This window comes from Pinus tabuliformis, chromosome 2_1, assembly GCF_031772625.1.
Source record: "Pinus tabuliformis cultivar Carrire ecotype Pingquan chromosome 2_1, CPIR1, whole genome shotgun sequence".
NCBI lineage: Eukaryota > Viridiplantae > Streptophyta > Pinopsida > Pinales > Pinaceae > Pinus > Pinus tabuliformis.
The window spans coordinates 738,692,121-738,713,892 of record NC_142299.1 but is presented as its reverse complement, the minus strand read 5'-3'; the positions used below and the strand labels follow the sequence as shown (position 1 = coordinate 738,713,892).

The 21,772-nt window shown below is 40.6% G+C and overlaps 1 protein-coding gene across 2 annotated transcripts in view; it reads right to left on the bottom strand.

Annotated features, from left to right (window-relative positions):
• LOC149202704 (isoaspartyl peptidase/L-asparaginase 1-like) overlaps positions 1–21,772 on the bottom strand; it is a 132,090-nt gene that overhangs the window by 96,809 nt on the left and 13,509 nt on the right. For both annotated transcript variants that reach the window (XM_089403221.1, XM_089403220.1), the window contains exon 2: positions 11,162–11,395. In XM_089403221.1, the coding sequence (XP_089259347.1) occupies positions 11,162–11,395 (234 nt within the window). The remainder of the gene's footprint in view (positions 1–11,161; positions 11,396–21,772) is intronic.

The following is a 21,772-nucleotide window of genomic DNA, read 5'->3' as shown; positions in this document are numbered from 1 at the left end:
AATATGGTTTCAGATTGTCACTAAGTTGCAGCAGTACTCTCTTCCTTAACTATGTTTGATCCCTTCAAAGTCAAATCATTTGGTCTCTAAAATCCGGATAGCTGTCAAAGCATGCATCTCAAGCCGCCACATCATTTTGTCTCTAATCTCGATGTGCACATGGCTCCATTGGAAGTATTCTTATACTTGAAAAGAATTTTGTTTTTCAAGTAGGGTAGGGTAGAAAAAAAAAAGATAAAAAAAAAAAAATATAAAAAAATGAAAATAAGAGGAAAATAGAAATCTAAGGTGAAAACCTACTCAGAGGCACCTTAGATTGGCTCATTGATTGAAAACCTCCATGAGGCGATCAATGGGTTGGGAAAAAAGAGAAAAGAGAATAAGATCTCTGGGTGCAAACCTCCCTTGGAGGTGCCCAGGGCAGGCAATTAGGGTGAAAACCTCCCTTGGAGGTGCCCAGGGTAGGCAATTAGGGTGAAAACCTCCATGAGGCACTCTAGTTGTTTTTCAAAAAAAAAAAAGAGAAAAATAAAAGAAAAATAAACCTAATTTCCATTGGATAATTGCAGGTTACAAGAAGGACATTGCAGGTCATGAGGATCGCTCAAAACAAAAACAAAAGAAGTTTTATGCCTTCTACAAGAAGTTCTGTGTCTTCTACAGGAAGCCTACAAACAAGTCAAAATTGATCTCAGAAGAGGACCTGAAGGCCGGGAATCTGTCCATGAGGTCTGCAAGCATCCATGTTTCCGTCCCTCACCCTTCTCCATCATTTTTTCCATATCATTGTGCTTCTTTCCTCAAAACTGTGTGTTCTACAGGAAGTTCCTGTAGAAATTACAGGATTTCTACAGGAAGCTAGAAATGGATTTCAAAAAGGTGGTTTGGCGAACATGATAGCTTCCGCAAGGGTTCAGAAGTCCTCCTGCAATCTTAAAACTCCTCCTCCATCATCTCCATGCCTGCATCACAGCCCAAGCTCATTTTTTTACCATGCAAAAACTTGCAGAATGCTTTGAAGAAAAAATACATAGAACAGAATTTGTTTTTGCCCTAACTTGAAAACCATGCATCCATTTGAAAAACCGTTTTACGGGGAATTGTACAGGGATGATGGAAACATGCCCGAGCAGTTTCAGCCAATTCCGGTGCACGGTTTCCAAGAAACCAGCCTCCATCACCTTCAGCCATTTTTGCATTTTCTCCATATCCGTGCATCTGTTTCAAAACCTGTTTCATGGGGAGATGCACATGGGTGATAGTAGCCTACCCAAGCAGTTTCAGCCGATTCCGACGCATGGTTTCCGAGAAATTGATCTTTGTAATCTTCAGCCATTTTTCGTTTTTCTCGAAATTTGTGCATCCATTGATCGCAATTTTGCTATGGGAGGTGCATAATGATGATAGGAACATGCTCAGCAAGTTTCAGATCGATCCGGTCTATCGTTCGGGAGCAATGGCGAAAACAAGTTTCTGTCCTGTGAAAATTCAACATCAGCAGCTTGAGGGTGCAGATCTGAACGTGGAAGCCAGCTCCTGCAGTGTGGATCCGACCAGAGGATACCTACACAAGAAAACAGCCATGAATCAGCAGCCAAGCCATCATGCAACCACCGAAACAAATGCATGCAGCAGCAAACAGCACCTCACAACAACCATTCGACTTCCAGGTACGTGACTAAAACTCATTCCTCTGATTGCATGAATGTAATTTGGAAACTGCATGAGCAATGAGATGGTTGGGATTAAAAAAATCGGTGGCCAGCTAACTGGCCACCCTCATCCAGTTCAACAGCGCTCGGTGGGTGAGTGAGACACGTGCGCTCAGCCATCTCAGGAGGAAATCGGGAAACAGGTAATGGTGATTGTTTGACCTTCAACGTAATTGATGGAGTGATCACAGGTAGGAAACAAGATGTTTCATGACAGCACTGCCGTCTGCATGGGCCAGCGCACATTTTTGCCACCTCACCACGAATCACGCAGCAATTAAATGCTCGGCTGAAACTCACAAACTGCTATTCATTTGCACTTGCAACATCCTCAACTGAAGTATGCACCAAATGCTTAACTAGTCGTCCTCCACCAGGGTTTTCTACCTGTTTCAAAATCTTCCCGCGTCCCAGGCTCGTTCAGAAGCCGGCAAAGCGTTCTACAAGAAGATGCTCTACAGGAAGCACAGCATAGCCTCCCAGAGCAGAGAAACTCGGATCTTCTACGTCGGAATTGGAGTTTGGAAAAGAGGTAGGCTCGAAAAACGCGATACCCGTGCATGAAATTTCAAAAGGTGGTAAATTAAACTGTTTGGAGTAGGGAAAGTTAAAACAAGTTTGCCTGTGGGTCAAGAATTGTCGTTTGCCTGGGTGATACACGGAGTTTTTTTCAGTTGGTTCAGTGTTACATTCTCCTCCACAGTGCCTGTTAACGAATCCCTCCTGTAGAAACGATAAACCTCTGTAAGGACTGATCTATGCATAAAAAAATGTGACTTGTATATGGTGGGTGTGAAAATTAAGCTCTGCACTCTGTCTGTGAGAGCCTAATTTCATTTTGACAGTCAAGTTTTGGGGCAGCAGCAGCATTATAACCAGGGAATTGGTGAAAAGGGAGATACAAACATCTGAGAAACCCTGTCCTGAGAATCAAAGGAGGAAACCATACACAAAATTCCCCTTCTGATCAGTACACAAGCCAAAACAGAGTATTTTTCACCATGCCAGGAGGGTTTATCAGAAAGGAACCCTCAAATTCCAAGAAGTTGCGAGAAACTTTTAAGGTGTTAGACCTATTTACCCGTACAAATTGGATGACCTTCTGTGACAGAATTCAAGGTCACGATGATGAGATAACAGAGGAGTTCCTAAAGTCCCTGCAGCCTAAATCAAAGACATTGGCCACTATAAATTTCCGAGGATTGACCTTAAAACTCACCCCACAACTCATTAGTCGGGTCACTGACTTGCCATTGGGGATACCCTGGGATAAAGAGGAAAGGAAATTGGGCCAGAAGGCCAAAAAGGAATTCTTCCTACCAGAAGAACAGTTTTCAGAGGATAAAAATGGGGTTCGGAGAGCTAGCCTACATCCATTTTGGAGCGAGGTCAGCGTTCAGATTATGAAATACATTACCTGTGAGGGGCAATTCAGTATTGTTTATGGTTATCACTTCCGGTTGCTCACTAAACTCAGGCATAAGATGGATTTACCCACAGAACAAAAACTAAGCATCCCCTACTTCCTCCTACAGTCATTGATTGAGTGTGGCACAAAACTGAAGGAAGGGACACCAGACCAGCTGGCCCATCATGGGCTTATCAAGCTTCTAGTAGAAGATGCCCTCCATATTGCAAATCAGGGCAGAAAGGACTGAAAAGGTCCAAGCAAGTGAGGGCACATCCAAGGAAACCACAGCAAAATTGAAGAAGAAGACACCCCCAGCCAAGCAGGCCAAAACAGTGAAAATTGTTTCTACAGGAAGCCCAAAAACTGCTTCTACAGGAAGACAGAAAACAGTCAGCACAGGACTTTCTACAGGAAGTCTGAAGACAGAGCAATAGAGGGAAAAATCACCGGAAATTTTAGCTAGGGAGGCAGCAGCTGTGCTGGCCACCCTAAGCACATCTCCCAAGCAGAAGGAAAAGCGAAAGAGGGAGCCTCCCCTGTATTTTAAGGCAAGAAGGAGTGTGAGGATTAAGACTGGCAGACCCCAGCCTCAGTCAAAAGAGCCAATTACAATGGTAGACACCCCAGCTACACAAAAGGAGAGGTCTCCCTCAAAGGCATCCATCACCTATGAACGGGGAAGCCCGAAGACATCCACCTGGAGAGAAAGAATGAAAATGTTGGACATAAAGGCCTCTCTACAGGATGTTGAGACAGTTCTACAGGAAGCTGAGAATTCTCTAGGAAAAGGAGCACAGGCAGTGGGAAGAAGCAGAGAGAAAGGCATGGTTTCATGACTGAGAAGAGGACATCACTTTACAAGCTTGGCATGACAGGGAAGCCACCAGGGCCATCAAAGATGAGGAGATAGATTAGTTGCTCAGAGGATGAGCAACACTTTCAGTAGGGGGATGATGATGAGCCCCAAAAATGGATAATTATATGGGCTCATTCAACCTCCTAATTCAACTTAATCCACCATTCTCATTAGTTTATTGCATGTTTTTTATTATATTTATGCTAATAGAGTGAATTGGGTTAGTCATTATGCCAACAAGTCTAATGGGTGCTTTGTGCAGATTTTTAGTCAATTTTGAGACAAAATCAAAGGTTTTAATGAGCACTTGGCAGCCAAATTCGTGGGAGAACAAGGGAGAGGATTTGTAGGAAGGTGTCCCCTTCATTTATGGGCCCTTACCTCGAATTCTCCACCATCAGCTCGGAGTTCAAGGGCCACCAAATCAATCATCACAAGGGAAGCCGAGCAAGTGCTAGTAAAAGTGCTGTTAACTACAAGTTTTGGCAGCCGAGTTCCTAAAGTTTAGGAGGGCTGTTGGGGTCCTCAATTTGTATAAATAAGAGGGCTTAGGGCCTCATTTCAGTAAATCACTTTGTAGGCAGAAGTTAGCTAGTTTGTAGTTCGAATTTTAGTCATTTTTTAGGCACTAGTTTAGCTCTGCATTTCAACACATTTGTAAGCTTTTTCCTTGTGAACAGTTTTTGGAATGTAACATTTCTTTTCTTGCTCAATAAAGATGAATCCAGCTTTGCACCAGCTCTAAATCTCTCTTAGGAGGCTGTAGCTCTTGGGGTTGGGCCCATCTCAAGTGCCTAGTACCTCCTTTGTTTACTTCCATGTGTCTTTGCTGCATTCTTAGAATAAAATCTGCTATTTAGATTTAAATCTTTCTTTGTTATTTAGATTGCTTTTGATGATTAAAAAGGCTTTTTATGTTCAGATTGAGTTGATAGGTTATTAACAGGGAAGAGCTTCAAAAAAAGGCCATCAAGCACCTCTGATTTCACCTCTCCCTCAGTGGGATCAGGAGCTGGGATCAAGGTGACCTTGCTGCCAACAAAAACATAGTTTTTGCTTCGCCATGCAATCATTAGTGTTCGATTTTTATTTGCAGAAGTTGGTTACATGTTCAGAGTCTTGATTGCTTAGTTTGCATAGCATTTCACATTATTTCGTTGCAAATAAACTGTTGTTCATTTTCCTTGCTGTTATTTAGGTCAAAATAGCTAGATCTTGGGTTTGCATAGCCTTTGTTTGGTCAGTTTTAGAAAATTGTGTGCAGATCACCTGTATTACCTCTCTATCTACCTTTCCTCCATCAGATAATCTGCTCCAACCCTTAATCCATGATTCCTACCCTTCATTTGCCATACTTTTCCCACCTTGCCCTAATTTCTACATTCTTGTGCATCATCGCTTCCTCCATCCTTGAACCAAATCCAATCGCTCCTTAGCCTCATGCGCCAAGTCCTAAACCCCTTAACATCATTATCCAACCTCCATTTCCACTTTCCCACCATTTTTCCTCCATCAACCCTCCAAAATCCACTTTTCAGAACATCCTATAGAAAATTACAGAACATCCTGTAGAAATTTCAGAACATCCTGTAGAACCCCTGCAGACTTCCTGTAGAAGCTCACGAATGAGGTTTCTTGGTAGTCAAACTCTGTGAAACTCTCTGGAAGGGTGTTAGGGACCCCTTAGGCCCTCTCTGAACCTTCCCGGCCTCCTCCAAGCATTTCCTCTCGCCAATCCACCTCTGCATAGTCAAAAACAGTTAAATCGCATGCATAATAATTCTGCCAACTTACTCAAAAATACAAAAAGATGGTTCTTTCAGATTTGACTATAAAAGTAGCTTAGACACATGCATTTCATCTTCTTAGAAGTCAATGGCATCTCTCCCAGTAGCTTGCATCCTCTTTCTTGCATCAGTAGAGCTAGCTAGTAAAATTAGGGTTTGCTAGGGTTTACGTTTCCTTTCAGCTTTCCAGTTTCTTTCTGCAAGTAGATTAGCCTTCTTTGAGTTAGCTTTCGTCCATCAGTTAAAAAGCTTCTTCTAAGAGCTCATAGAAGTTGGCTTAAGCTCCTAGCGGACTTGTGCCAGCTGACCAAGTGACAGTTGCGGCAAGAGCTAGTACTTGTGCATACAGCACCGTCGCTTCCAAGTTTGTTACGAACTACCGGGTTGATAAAATTAAATAAGGGAGTCCCAGGAGTTGCAGCATTATTGCTGCAATACTGGGGCTCACCAGCTGCCCCGATTGCCCGCGATAAAAACGGAAAAAATCGCGATTTTTTCCAAAAAATCGGGTATAAAAAAACTGGCGATAATTTCGGATATTACTCGCGATAATATCGGCAGCGGGAAATTATCGCAATTTTAACAACACTGGCAAAAACTAACACTCCCTCTTAGTGAGGATTGTGTTCTCTCTAGTGCTGCACATGCTGCCACGACACCTTGTCTCTGTATCACCTCATGTCACGTTGCTTATGTCTGACCATACTGCCCACCAACCACTGTGCAACTCTAATGTTGCATCTGTGCTACTGTTGATACTACCATACTGCTGCAAACTCTGCATCTGCAATGCAACTACCTCTCATCTGTTGTCGCTGCAACTGCAACTACTGCAATTGAGAAGCATCCAAAATACTAAATCATTTGTGTTCAGTATGATGCAACTGTCTCCCGAGTCTCTGACTGCTACTAGCATCTGCACTATCACTGAAGACTCTATGTTGCTGCCAACTCTGTACTAAGCCACCTACTCTGTTGTTAACACTGTACTGCGCTCCTCAACATCTCACTGCTAAACTGTCACTGTGGTACTGACTGCATCAACTACCACTAGTCCATCCTGCTATTAAATACTGTGGGCCCTTGTAGCAAGAGTAATGATCCATGATGCGAACTCCTAAAGGACCCTACCTAATATCTGTAACTCTCTTGGGCTACATCACCAAATCACCCCACCTCATTCCTGGAAGTATATCTGCGAACAAAGAAAAATATTCCTCCAACCTGGAGGACAACCGATCTATCTCAGCAGGAGTTGTCGCCCAGTCCTGCTTCTCCTTCTTGTCCTTCTTCTTGAGAGGACATTGGGTACTGTAGTGGCCAAATTCACCACACCGAAAGCACTTAACCTTAGATAGGTCCTTCTTCTTCTGCTCCCTTTGGCCCTGAATGGGACCCCTAGATGCTAGGGCCACATTCTCCTCCTCCTTCACACCCTTCGATCCGCTACTGTTGTTACCGCTGATGGAGCTCTTTAACAAAGCTTACCTCAACTCCTCTTGCTGCAAATCAGCCCACACCCTGTCCCATATTGGCATAGTGTCTCTGCCCAATATACTTTGCACAAACATTTGCCAATCCTCCGAGACATTGTTTAGTACGAATCGCACTAGCTCTAATGGTTGAGGTGCTGCTCCAACAGCTGCAATTTGATCTCGGACCTCCTGAATCCTAGTGAGGAAGGGATCTATGCCTTCTCCCTTTTGCATCCTTATGCATCTCAGCTTTTCTTCCAGGAACATCTTTCGTTGCTCAGAAGTACCTTGATATAGCATGGAGAGAGCTACCCACATCTCTCTAGTTGTACCTTTATCTGCCAGATGTGAGACTATATGATCTCAGACTCCATCCAAGATCAACCGCTTCGCCCTTGCCATCTCCTTCCTATATTCCTTGAGCAAATATGCATCCTGGGGAACTGCCACCACATTACCTATGTAGGCTTTCAAAGTTTCAGGCCATATTCATCTAGACAAGAAGGACATCCTAGCCTTCTAGATGACATAGTTGGAAGCTCCATCCAACCTATCCTGATCTCTAAGCCCTATTGTGGCCATCTTTGATCTATCGAAAACTCCCTCTTTCCCTCTACTTGGATACTACTCTGCTACTCACACTCCCTTATGGAATGCGCAGATCTACTAGCTACTACTGCCAATCTGCCTGGAAAAATCGAACTTCTGAGACTCGAAGTTCCCTGAGAGAAATTTTCCCTCTGTTGTGTGTGCTTTTCTCTTCCACCCGACGCTGGTTCTATTGCTGCAAAATCCTCTACGTCCAACCAAGGAATCTTCTCAGTGAAAATCTAAGTTGTTGTTGCTCCCTTTGACTGCTGGAATCACTAACCCGGGCAACTCGACTTTTCTGCAACCCTGCAACTGAAAATCGAATTCATGCCCCAACAATTCGGCCTACTTGTCTAAGCACTGCGCTGCCTCTAAGAATTTTAGCCTACTGCTCCCTCTGAGCAGTGACATTCTTTCCTTTGCTTCTGAGCTTCTCGGCTGATCACCCATGCTCTGATACCATGTGAAAATTTCATCTATTGCAACAACTGGAAATTATTCTTCTAATTGTTACTTTAATTTAACCATTTATTTGCCCATAAAAACAACGAATACTTCTCTACTGCAATTTTCACAAATAAGTTGTGGAAGAAAATAGCACTAGAAACTTAGAAAATTCTAGCACACACACACATAAAAATGACACCATTATTTTTGGACAATTGTCCCCGGAAAAACCCAACTTGGGAAAATCGGTGCAACAGATGACAGTTTTATTATTATGCAGCAGTGACTTCTAAGTACAACCTATGGATGCCCAATTGGCAATCCGAACAGCAAGAAAATCCGACCAAAATTACCTAAGGGAATTTCCCTTCCTCCACAAGCAACTCTGACACAACTTTCCTTTAGAAAACTCGTCCTCCTGGACACTCTGCGTCAGCCTCTGCACAGTGCTTTCATAGGCCCTATGACGTCTAGCCTCTGAACAGCCTCTGATGAAGTTGTTTTGCCTGTCTCTACTGAGGAAATTGCTTCTCTGGCACTCTGAACCTCTGTCCACCCTCTGGATCTGAAAACGATTTTTCCTCCAGCTAAATTGAGTTGCTCTTCTGAAGCAACTGCGCAATCCTCTGCACTGCCCCACTAAGAATAACTTGGCCTCTTGCTGCAGCCTCTTCGGATCTAGAAAACTTCCTCTAGATCATTGTATTTACCCCTCACTGTCTCTGATTCGATCTCTGGCTCTCCGACAACTGCTGTTGCTTTCTGGAAATCGAACTACTCAAGTGTATTCTCCATGACCACATTAATCCCTTCTTATATCTTCCTATTCAGACTCCAACGGCCAAGATTAAATCTTAATCGATGGCTTAGATCATTTCTGGAACGATCCGTGTGAGTTTCTAGAAAATTCTCTCATTGACTTGATTAATTCTGATTAATTAACCAGTTAGTTAATAATTTAATTAAGTCATCTCTAGGTGGAACTTCCAGAAACAACTTCTGGGTTTTGGAGATCTCATGCATTCTAGCCTTTCCACCAAATTTCATGGCTAGAACACATCTGATGCTACAGAAACTAACAATACCTAGATTTGGGCGCAAAGTATGGAAATTATTGGTGTACTCTGATACTGTTTGGTCTCTCTCTTGTCACAGAGTTGTCCATCTCATGTACTGGTCATCATAGTTCCCTACATGGTAGAATTCCTGCTTAAGAGCATCAACAAAAGCGGTCCAAGTTGATCCTACATTGAACATCACAGATTCATCTTTGTTGTGTCTCTCCCAATAACCTTCCAACCAATATTTGACATGGGGAACAACTTTCAGTAGCGCAAAGGTGATCTCATTGTCGAAAAAAATTGGAGAGAGCAGTAACCATCTAATAGATTTAACCATTTCTCCAAAGCATTTGCATCTATTTGGCCTTCAAATAAGGGGATATCAAAATTAATTGGTACCTTGAAGTGTGTCGCACTTCCAAAATTGTTGCTTGTGAAGATGCCTCGAATGTTGTTGGTAGTCGTCGAAGGATTTGGGCGATATTGTCCATCATCTCCTTCCTCTATTGTGCAAATGCTTCCTGGAGCAACAACTTGACAGGATCTCCTGCTCTATCATCCTTCTTTTCTTCCACCATGGGAGGCTATTTGGATTTGTGAGAGTGATTGTTCCCAGTGAATCTAGCTCAAAACCCAACTTTCTATATCCTGACATTGTCGAGGACATGCACTGATAAACAAGGAGCAAATTGCTCTAATACCACTGATCGGGGTTGTACAAGGAATTAAATGAAATGCGGGAAAATAAATGGAACAAACATAGAGAAATAAAGCAGAGATTATAATAATATGGTGAAAACCCAACTTCTTTTAATAAATAAAATAGAAGAATATTATAGAACACAAACTAGCTAGAATGGTGGTAGCTATCTCTGAACACAACGAGATGGCGGCTACGCCTATTTGCAAAAGATATTACAAGAGGTCGAAAGAATTTTTCTAACATGAAGAAAGAACCCCAGAGGTCCAAAAACCTTGCCCTGGAAGATGAAATACCAAAAAGTTTGTGGGCCCCAAAGTGGTTAGTTGGTACATCAATTTCCAGAGAGTGCAACTTTTGCATACAATATTCATTTGGGGTGCACAATAGCTCATTGGAAAGAACTATCCAAGGGCTACAACTTTTGACTAGGGCCAAGGAATGTCATAAACCCTTGACCCTTGGAATCACCAAAAAACATCATTTAGGGCCTCAAAACGGCCCCAAAAGTTTGAGACCAAAAAATCATCGAAAACTGCCAAGAAAATAGAGAACCATTGAGACAATGGAAGAGGTGGGTGATCATTGATATCCAACTGGATCATAAGGGTTAATGATATCTAAACATCTTCGTTTATAAAGGATGTTCCTAAATGGCCCCTTCACATAAAGTTTGTCTATCCTAAAAACATTTAAAAGCTCTCTTACAAATAGAAATGTTGAAGGACATCTTGACTTCATCCCCTCATCCTTATTATCATGTAAGTAACACCAAGGAGGGCATTCGAGATCCCTGGGAACAAGTCCCTGTGGTTCGCTACCATACATATTTGAACCTTCAATTCCATCAAATATTTTTGGCCAGTGGAGAAGTATGAGCACACTTTTCGATTTTTAATATCTGAAACTTAATGAACCAAAATTGCTAGAAGCAACATCGACATGGGTGTGATTTGTTCCATATATAAGGATCTATATGGAAGCTTTGAAAAATGAGACAATATTATACCAAAAGATTAGGAATCCAAACTTGCTGAATACTACTCTTTTAAAAGTTAAGCTAATGAATTATCTTTTCAAACTAGAATAAGACGGAAAAGATAATGGCATCAAAATCTCACTTGCTCTCTTGCAAATTTCTCTGCTCCATCGAAGGCCAAATAAATGTGAGGAGTCTTCTCCATAACAAGCCGAGCTAGAGAAATAGGGTTCACGACTGTGGAAAGACCAGAAACTGCTCCACAACGTTTTGTGGAACCCTCCATGATGGATGCCTCCATTTCGATTGTGCCTTCCTCTGTGAGGACTGACCCTATCCCAGCATTGAAAGATGGATTGTTCTCAAGCTCTCGCACCTGCAAAGCCAATGTATAGCAATTAAATACTGTGAAGAAAGACATAACTCCGAAAAGTACATTGTGCAGAACTACATTATACAAGTTTACATTACACTGCAAAAAGAAATTAATGAGCCACCCCATACTAAACAGTATGTAAGTTATAAGTACTTTCTAGTACGTTACACTCTAATAGAGCAATTTGCATATCTCATTACATGAAACAATTTTATTTTAAATTATATTGCGCAATGCATATAGAGACAAGTATTCGGGTCCTTGAAAAAATTTCAGAAAACAACCACATATGTTAAGTGTAGGAATGTAATTTTCTGTTTTTTCTCCTCTTTTCTTTTTTCACCTGAAACAGAAATTTGTGTTCATTAAAAAGATGGCTGTGTCAAAGCTAGCATAATTACATTCAACTGAGTTTAAAGATTACATAATAACAAGACACATTTATAGAATAATTGCTATAATTAGTAACAAGGTAACACCTCCTCCAAATAGTTCTATAATAGTGGTCTGATTAACATATTGAAACAAAACACAAACAACTCGAACAAACATTCAAACTCAGTTAGAGATGAACATTGCCTCGTGCTTACTACCCCTCACCTGAATTAGGGGAGCTTGGGTCTTCAATCTCTATAGGATCTTGAATTTGAAGGGCTATTTCATCTTCTACTAACCATACTTGAAGCAAGTTCCCAGTGCCATGCCTATTGGAGGTGAAGGACAGTTATTCCATACTCTTGGAGAGAACCAAAGAACGAAGTTTGTTGCACTCAACTGAATCTTGACTTTGAAGGGTTGTTTCGTCTTCCATTAACTTGAAGCAGGTTCCCAGTGCCACGGTTACTGGAGGTGAAGGACAGTTATTCCATACTCTTGGAGGGAACCAAAGAACGAAGTTTGTTGCACTCAACCTCCATTGATCCGTTGTTTTCGAAGGAGGAGACTCATAATATTAGCATTGTGTGTGTCATTGCCCTGTTCAAGCTCAGTAATTTTGGAGGAAATTAACATTAGTACACTTGTGTCTTCATGTCTGTGAAGAACCTATCTGACTTCTTTAACGTCATTATTGTCCATGATTAACGTGGTTATTTTTTCCACGCCAGAATAACTATAGGCGTGATAAAACAATTGGCCAGTTAACCAGAATAAGAAACCCCAAACTGAAAGACCAATTTCCAAACCACTGAAAGAAAAGAAACTCCAAAATTGCCCTGCTTTCACTGTTCCGAGCTATAATTTCAAAGATACAAGAGACCAAAAACACCTAGGGAGAAAAGCTGAGATACCAAAGCTTGCCACATTAAGTTATCATTATTGGAGGCCCAACTCGTTCCAAAACTACGGTTGGGTAGAATTTTACTCACCTAGGGACTCGTTGTGTCCACTCCAAAACACACAATGTTCCATTAATATAACACTAAATTTGTTGCCAATTTCCAAACCCAGCAAAACCCAAATCGAATCAACCAGAAAACATCTCAATGTGGATTGCAGGGTTGACATTGCCCCATATTTCATGCAAGAGTTCATAAGTGTGAATTGATACAACATGGATGAGGCCCTGCGAAACCATATGGGAATGGAGAACATGCCACCTTGCGCTGTCCTTCCCCCACAAATCCAGTTGTCTGTTCGATTTTTATTTTCTTTTCTAAATCAGTGTCCGGTTGATTAATGAAGCCTACATGTTAGATGGAGTGCTAAATAATGTCCACTAACAAATGAATCATGGAATTAAGTTATCGCTTGATATTTCTTTTTCATAAAAAGCCTAAGCTTAATGAGGATGCAACCTTTGCCCAGTGACCTACTTCTCTTTTTATTTCTCTTTATTTGATAAAACAAAACCTGCTTGAAATGTGAAAAGCGCATGTGTTAAGCGGAAAAATATTATTTTTGAGACAACATGGGTAAAAATTAATGAGATTTTTTCCCTTTATATTTTTACTTAAAAAGGAAAAAAAAGGTCGAAACAAAAATAAAATGACTATGGTATATAAAGAAATATAAAATGAAAATTTAGACGAAACAAATAAAATGACTATTGTATATAAAGAAATATAAAATGAAAATTTAGACGAAGTCACGAAGGTTCACATTGGAAAATATAAAGTTCAACAAACTGAATTTCATTGTCGTCATGAAACAATTCACAAACTGTAATTTACAGTGATTGTGAAATAGGGCGTTGGAAAAGGCCAAAGGAAGTGTGGGAGGAAAGAATATACATTTTTTGTTCTTCCGGAAAAGTGGAACCAGAAAAACATTTCATTTTAGAATGTGAAGCTTTCAAAGACAACAGGGAAAGTTATTCAAATAGGCTGGCAGCTAGCTCTTGGAATAGTCTATTTAACGAGAGGTTGTCGAGAAGTTGGGAGCATTTATTTTGAACCTTCACAGAAAAAGGGCCCAATACATCAAGCAAATGAAGAAGCAATCTATCCCATAAGCTATCTTTAACCTCGTGGACATTAAAATAATTTCTTTCTTTCTTCTTTCTCACATGTATATGATTGTTTGTATATTTTGCTGAAATAACAAGAATGAAATTGAATGATGTTTGGTAAAAAAAAAATTATATGATTTTAATTTTATATCAGAGAAATGGGCTTGATTTTGTTTTAATATTAAAAGAATGAAAAGCTTGATTTTTGTCTGAATATTAAAAGAACGAAAAAAATAGGTAATTAGTTCTAGTTTTAGATAAATTTTAAATTACTATTATAACTCTTAAGTGTAACTGTTTGGTAATCTGTTACTATTATATGACCATGTCATTATAAACTGCACACAAATTAGTTAATCCAGAAATTAAACATAAACTGCACACAAATCAGTTAATCCAGAAATTAAACATGAGCTTTTCATCACTTACATAATTTAAGGCTCGCCCAATAAAATGCCCTACACAAATTATTATTAAACAAATATTAAGATCTCATATTAATTTAAGTAGAACTCTTCTAGATAAATCACATCCATATGATTTTTCACGAAAAGTCCTACTTAAAATATTAAGACATAAAAAATGTGCTAATAGTTATTCATTATAAGCTACGGCGATAGAATTTTAAGAAGGTTAGTTCTTTCAGAGTTTACGAATTGACCAAGAGTCATATGTTGCTTACCGGTCAACCAAAAGGTCTGATAAACCTTCTATTGATGATATGAATAGTAATATTATTAATAGGAATTTCCTATTAAGAGTCTTATTCTTTCAGATGGCTTTGTAAACACCTCTAAAGTTAGTGATTTGAAGAATCCCATTCTTTCACTGGGCATTCGTGAACGGAGTGATGAAGATCATCATAAGAAAAATGAAATTATTATGAATGAAAAATCATAAATTAAAGGTTATAAATTATTCCAACTTCGATGGACAAAGTAGATGTGTCAATCCACAGTAAGAGAGTAGGTGCCTAAAAAAATATGGTGTTCACTGTTACAGTATAGGTTACATCCTTTTGGGTTATGATAGCCCTAGAAGCTTGTCAGAATTTCAGAGTCCATTTTTCTTTGGCAGAGGTTTGACGCCTTTTCATAATTTTATTTTATTAACATAGTATACTTTACCCCCTTTACTGCTTAAAGGAATTTTTACCAACATCGTTGATAGCAGAAGAAACCACAGGGAAAGCTAACTGGGTCTGGCTGGCAGTGGGAGGTGTCATTGAAACTCAAATGTTTCACTTGGCTGGCAGTCCATAACCACATTTTGATTTGGGACAACTTCCTCCAGCAAGGCTTCAAAGGCCTAAGCCTTTGCTGTCTCTGCAAATCCGAAATCCGACTCTGAGGATGGGCTACACGTATTCCTGCACTGCCATTTTGCTATCGCTGTTTGGGTGGAAGTCTCCTCTGCCCTCCAAATTATTTGTGATGTGAATCGCACTTCATTGTTGGCCTTCCTCAGCAGCTGGTCTTCTCGTCTTGCAGGTTTCAGGGATATTCCACTTTACATTCTGTGGGGTTATGGCCCTGCCCGAATGCTTGCATTTTTTATAATGCAGCCCCTCATCTGAGAGCCACCGCTCTCAAAATCGTTGCATACTTCTCGGAGATGGGCTTTATAAAACCAAAGAATCATAGGCGTTGTTTGATCCGAACTTAAACAAGAATGCAACAAATTACACATATAACCATAAATACGAAAATGCAGCGGAAATAACACTTCATTTCATTAATATCAGAACACTGAAATATGTTTACAAACAGAATGGAAATAAACTAGCTCGGGCTATAGTAGCTTATCTCTGACAAAAGATGTAACGACTACATCAAAGACCTATTTATTATTGAGAAACAATGGAAAACCCTAAACATCCAAAAACCTAATCCTAGGAGATGAAGCGCCAAAACTGTGAGCCTCATTTGGGTAAATTGGTACATCAATTTACCAGGGTCGTAACTTTAGCATAAAATCTTTGTTTGGCTTATCATAATACATTATTTCGAAGATCTCGAAGAGGAGGCCAAAAGCAAATTGGCAAGACAATTTGGAATGTTTTTGGTCTCTCCGTTTTCCTTAAAAGCGTCATTTATGGCCTCAAACAAGCTTCGGAAGTTCAGGGCCCGAAAAACTGCCACAAATAATAAATTGTGCTACAATTAAGGAAACCAAAAAAAAGAGACAGTGTTGGGGGTTCAAGTGGAATAGGTGGGTGGCCACCAATATCCACCTGGATCATTTCTCCCCCCTTAGGAAGTAATGGTCCCCATTGCGTTGAGTGCTTCTATGAGATGAGGAAACTTCTGCTGAACTTGGTACCTGGTGAGCCACTTGCCTTGGTGAAGGAGTTGGCCAGCTTTGACAACCCGATATAGTTGGATCTTCTACTGGCGAGTGTTGTTGATCTATGTGTCCATGATCTGATCAGTTGTGGCATGTTCCATACAAGCTGAGTTTAGCTTTGTTGATGTGAGTTGTTATGCAACGTCAGATGTGTCCAGCAATGGTGGAAAGTATGGCTGAAGGTGGTCTACATTGAACACTAGGTGCAGACCAAGGAACGGTGGAATGCTAAGCTCAAAGGCATTGTCCCCTACAACCTTGGTGATGGTGTATGGCCCATATCGGAGCAGGCGAAGCTTGCGGTGGGGTCCAGCGAGGCGCTCCTTCTGCAAATGTAGCCAAACTTTGTCGCCCACCTGGAACTTGTGTGACACCCGATGTTGATCATGGCACTGCTTGTACTTAGCATTGGCTCTGTCCAATATATCATGGACCTGCTAGTGGATGTGTTGAATGCACTCAATGAAGCTGTTAGCCCTATCGGCTTCGGACTGGACATGAGTCGAATCTACCTGAGTAGCTGCAAATGGTATGGACACATCAATGGGACATAATGGCTGAAATCCCAGCCCTACCTAAAAGGGGTTGTGGCCTGTTGAGCTGTGGAGAGCTTTGTTGTAGCTGTGTTGGACATAGGGGAGGCTTTCATCCCATGTGCATGGATGCTTCGATTTGTACATGCGTAGAATGTGTACGATCATCCTGTTGATGACTTCTGTTTGGCCATTAGTTTGGGGATGGAAAGTCATGGACTTAGTGAGTTTGGTATCCAGCATCGACCAGAGACTTGACCAAAATGCACTTAGGAATCTGCTGTCTTGATCAGAGACAATGGACTGTGGGATCCCAAAGTGTACCCACACTCGCTCAAAGAAGAGCTTAGCAGTGGCTTCTACTGTGATACTCTTCTTCCAGGCCACGATAATGCCATCTTAAAGAATCTGTCAATGACCACAAAAACACAGTCATTGTCATTCTTAGTAGAAGGAAGGCCTGACATGTAATCCATGGAGATGGATTCCCAAGGTCGACTAGGAGTAGGCAGAGGAGTATATAGGCCTTGCTTCTTGATGGTTGGTTTGGCAATGGCGCAGGCAGTGCAGGATTTAATGTACCTCCCAACATCCTGACGAAGGTTCGGCCAATAAAAATACTTCTACAGTACTGCCACTGTTTTTTCTACTTCGAAATGTCTAGCAATCCGACTGTAGTGCACCTCCCAAATCATCTTGGCACGCTCGCTTGAAATAACATAGATCTGTCCTAGGTGGCATAACAGTGCATCCTGGAGGTGAAAATTTTGAACTTGCTTACCTTCCAGGAGTGTCTGGTATGTGTTGCCGAATTCTGGATCGCTCTTGTAAAGATGCGGCCACCCCGAAGTCTCGTGCCCACAGGAGTCGAGCACAGTGATCAGCGCCATGACTGGTGGTCGGCTGAGGCAGTCTGCAACATTATTGGTGTTGCCCTTCTTGTACTTAATGTTCAAATGGAATTGTTGCAGGTATGTGGACCATTTCTGATGGCAATCGTTCTGCAACTTCCCTTGTGTCTGTATGAACTGCAGGGGTCAGTGGTCTGTGTGGATGATCATTTCCTTCCCCACTATGTTGCCAGGAAACGTGGGTGCAGGGACGGGGACGGGGATGGGGACGGCATTTTTGGAAACAGGGTGCGTGGGTTCGTCGGGTAATATAATAATATTAAATTTTAATAATTATATTCTATAAATTATAAATTTATAATTAATAATATATATGAAATTTGAATTTGTATATTTTTTCAACTTTAAACAAGAAAACTTTAATGATAATCATTTAAACATGCACATCATTGAACATTCAACATTGACATTGAAATTTCAAAATTTATCACCAAAAAACTGTTCTTTTGAATCTTTTCCGTGTAACCATGACACTGTGACAACTATGTGAGAGAGCTCAAGGCTACTACTAAAACTGAAAATTCAAAATACATACTAGGATAAATGCTAGACAACTATTTTGGTGAAACTTGGGACAGATTTTGTCACACACAGGCTTTAAAATAACTATGCAGCTTAGGTTCATTAGCAAGGATGCCTATCAATGAATCAGGCTAGGGTCGTACAGACCCTTCCTCCTACACAGCCAAGGAGTGTTCGCATTTCTGCCTCCTGCTCTAAATTCAAGACAGCTTCTCTCCTTATTGAAATTGCTCATTCTGGCTGGAGCTTGAGCTTGTAACTTTGCTTTGAATGTGTAGTCTCTCCCATATAAAAACACAATTTTTTCATAGGAGATTCTTCTCAACCTGATAGTGGTCTAGAATTTTCTTGATGTCTAATCATCCACCTGCCCCATGCATGGTGTGCTCTATGGTAAAGCAATCTCAAAAACAGTGGCAGCCTTACCCTTCCACAAAACACGCTTATCAGTCTTTGTTTCCCAATAAAATGCACAGCAGCCATATGATGGCTTGAGGGATAGTTTGTCTTTGAGTGCGAAGCTCTGCCTGAATATTAATTATCTAAACATAAAACATCTTCGCAGTTTTTAGAGATTACTTGGTGTACAAGTCTGTAGAGACCATATATGATTTAGGCATATTTTCCTAGTTTTAATCTTAACATGATGTTATCAGAATGTTGTGAGAAATTGGCAGATTTTGATACTTAATTTAGCCATTGTCCAAAATAGCCCTTCGCCATTTAACAGCATCAGTTGATTACAGCTTATGGCTGGTCTCAATCCTACTTTCTATTTGACCGAAAATGTCTGAACTTGTATGTGTGCATTTACAGTTTATAATTGGATGGTTATTTGGCTCGGGAATGAATGTTTCATTCCAAATTGATTTACAAGAATTCTTAAAAAACAAGACTTGTAAAAAACTTAAAAAACCAGGTGCGGGTACCCGTGCAACACAGGTTTTGATGGTAAGGACCGTGGAAGAATGTTTCATTCCAAATTGATTTACAAGAATTGATTTAGGGTTTTTTAGGTTTTGTTATAAGTTTTACCTTTTTATAAGTTATTTTTTAAATTTCAATAAAAAAAAATTATTTGAAAATTAAATTTTTAATATAGTTTTTTTTATGAAGAACCCAAAGAACCCAACCCGAAGAACCCAAGAACCCAGGCACCCGAAGAACCCAAGAACCCGTTAAAGGAAAAGAACCCAATTTTTTTTTTTGAAGAACCCGGTTCTTCTGGGTTCGTCTGGGAAGAACCCGTACCCGAATCTGGTACTTGGGTGCGGGAACCCGGGACGGGTTCAAGAACCCCACCCCGGGTGTGGGTACCCATGCAACACAGCTTCCCCATAATGTAATGCTTCCATTTATGACAGGCCTGCACAATGGAATACATTTCTTTACCGTAAGTGGGATACTTTTGGACTGTATCTGAAAGTGTCTCACTGTGGTAAGCTACTAGATGCCCCCGCTGAGTAAGAACTACACCAATAGCATAGTCAGAGGTGTCTGTCTCAATCTCAAATGGTTGTTGCAGGTCTGGTAATGTGAGCACTAGAGCAAAGCAGAGGCGATGCTTCAAATCGGAAAACGTCTTCTGTTCGGTTTCGAACCAAAACAACTTTGCTTTCGCTCCGCCCTTAGTGACTTGACTTAAAGGCCAAGTGATATGAGAGAACCCTAACACGAACCTGCAGTAAAAATTGGCAAGACCTAGAAAGCTACGGAGCTCTATTAGAGTGGTTGGGACTGGCCAATCCCGAATGACTTGCATCTTGTCTAGGTCCACATGCACACCCTACTCATTAATTATGTACCCTAGATATTGAACCTGGGTCATGCCAAAAGTGCATTTCTCCAAATTGGCACACAGCTTGTGTTGTCGCAGGGTTTGTGTTGGAATTTCTAAGTCTAACGCGTTAGAAACTCTTCATGCACTTTACTGATTTATTCCTACCTACTTGTTCTGTTAATTAACAAGTTATTTACCATGTAAATACTGGAAATAAATACAAATGCATGCTCAACACATTACAGATCATCAACTGAAGGAAACAGAAACAAGCACACAAGTGACATCGTTGTTTTGGACTAATGTCCCCAGAAAAACCCAATGCGGGAAAACCGATACAGCTATCTGAGGGTTTTATTTATTAAGCAGTTTCAGAATACAATCTAGGTGCCAAATCCGGCTCACCCAATAGAGAAAAAACTCGGCAGTAGTACCTCTCTACTCGGAAGCAGATATTCCAGCTCAGTGTTACTTGGGAGCGGGAGCGGAAGCGCGGAGCGGGAGCGACCATTTTCAGAAGCTCCCGGTTTGGGAGCGAATCCCGGAGCGATTTTTTAAAAATATATATATTTTATATTTTTTAATTTTTGATACATATATGTCAACAAAAACATGTAGAATGATGAAATATACATAAAAAACATAAAAAAACATAAATTGATCATTGAACCATATCACATCAATCATCTAGAAATTATAATCGTCATCAACCTTAGTAAAATAATAAATTAAAATAACATTCAATTCAATAACATTTATCATCATTGATCACCAAAGTAACAAGTTGTACTTGTAAGCCAAGTTTAACCATTACAAGAAGTAATATCGAAGATATTTCTAAGTCCTAACTTCTAACTGTTAACATGATATGAAATGTTAAAAATTTATAAAATGAAACATGAATAATGAGATGAAATGAAACAACTTTAGTCTTTCACAAAGCATCATATTCATAATTCACAATCATTACCAATGAGTTATAATTGCCAAGGCCCAACTTCAAACTTCAAATTTTCATTGTCACAGTGATATAATGTTTACAAAAAATATCATAATGTCGTAATGATATGAAAGAGTCAAGAGTCAAGAGTCAAGGACTCAAAACTCAACACTGAACAGTTATGAAAACTAAAGTGACAGGTCTAATAGAAACTAAAAAAGACAAGTAAACTGTAAATCTACAAGTGGCCCTTGCCACGAGAGTCTCCAGGAGTATAAGTAGGTCGTGGTGGTCTTCTAGGAGTCTCCCGCCCAGACCGACGACCAGAACTAGAGCCTCCACGCGAGGGTGTCGATGGAGGTGGCAACAGCAATGGAACAAGACTCGGGCCCCGAGAACTGCTACTGGATGGTGGAGGTGGAGGTGGCATGGCTGCTGCAGCTGCTTCAGCTTCATCCCGTACAAGCTCATCTTCTAGTTCTTCCATATGTACAATGCCATCCTCCAAATTGTCGTCCTCAGGGTGATTGTCCCAAATTTTATATGTGGGATCTTCATTAGCCCGATCACAGTAATGGCTCAACAACCTCAAATTGTAGTGCACATAAACCAAGCTTTCTGCTCGGTTTTCGTTGAGCCTGTTTCTTTTCACATTATGTATATAACTGTAGGTGCTCCAACACCTCTCTGCAGAAGAAGAATTTACAACCTGTGCAAGAACTTTCAATGCCAATTTTCGCAAAAGTCCGTCGCCGCCATATGTTTCCCACCATGTGAGAGAATCAAATTTATCTTTGTCGTCCATTGCATGGAAGTTACCATACAAACCACTGCCAGTGAAGTATCTGCCTATTTCAAGGCGCACAGCTGCACATTCCTCCCTGTCAGGCACCAAC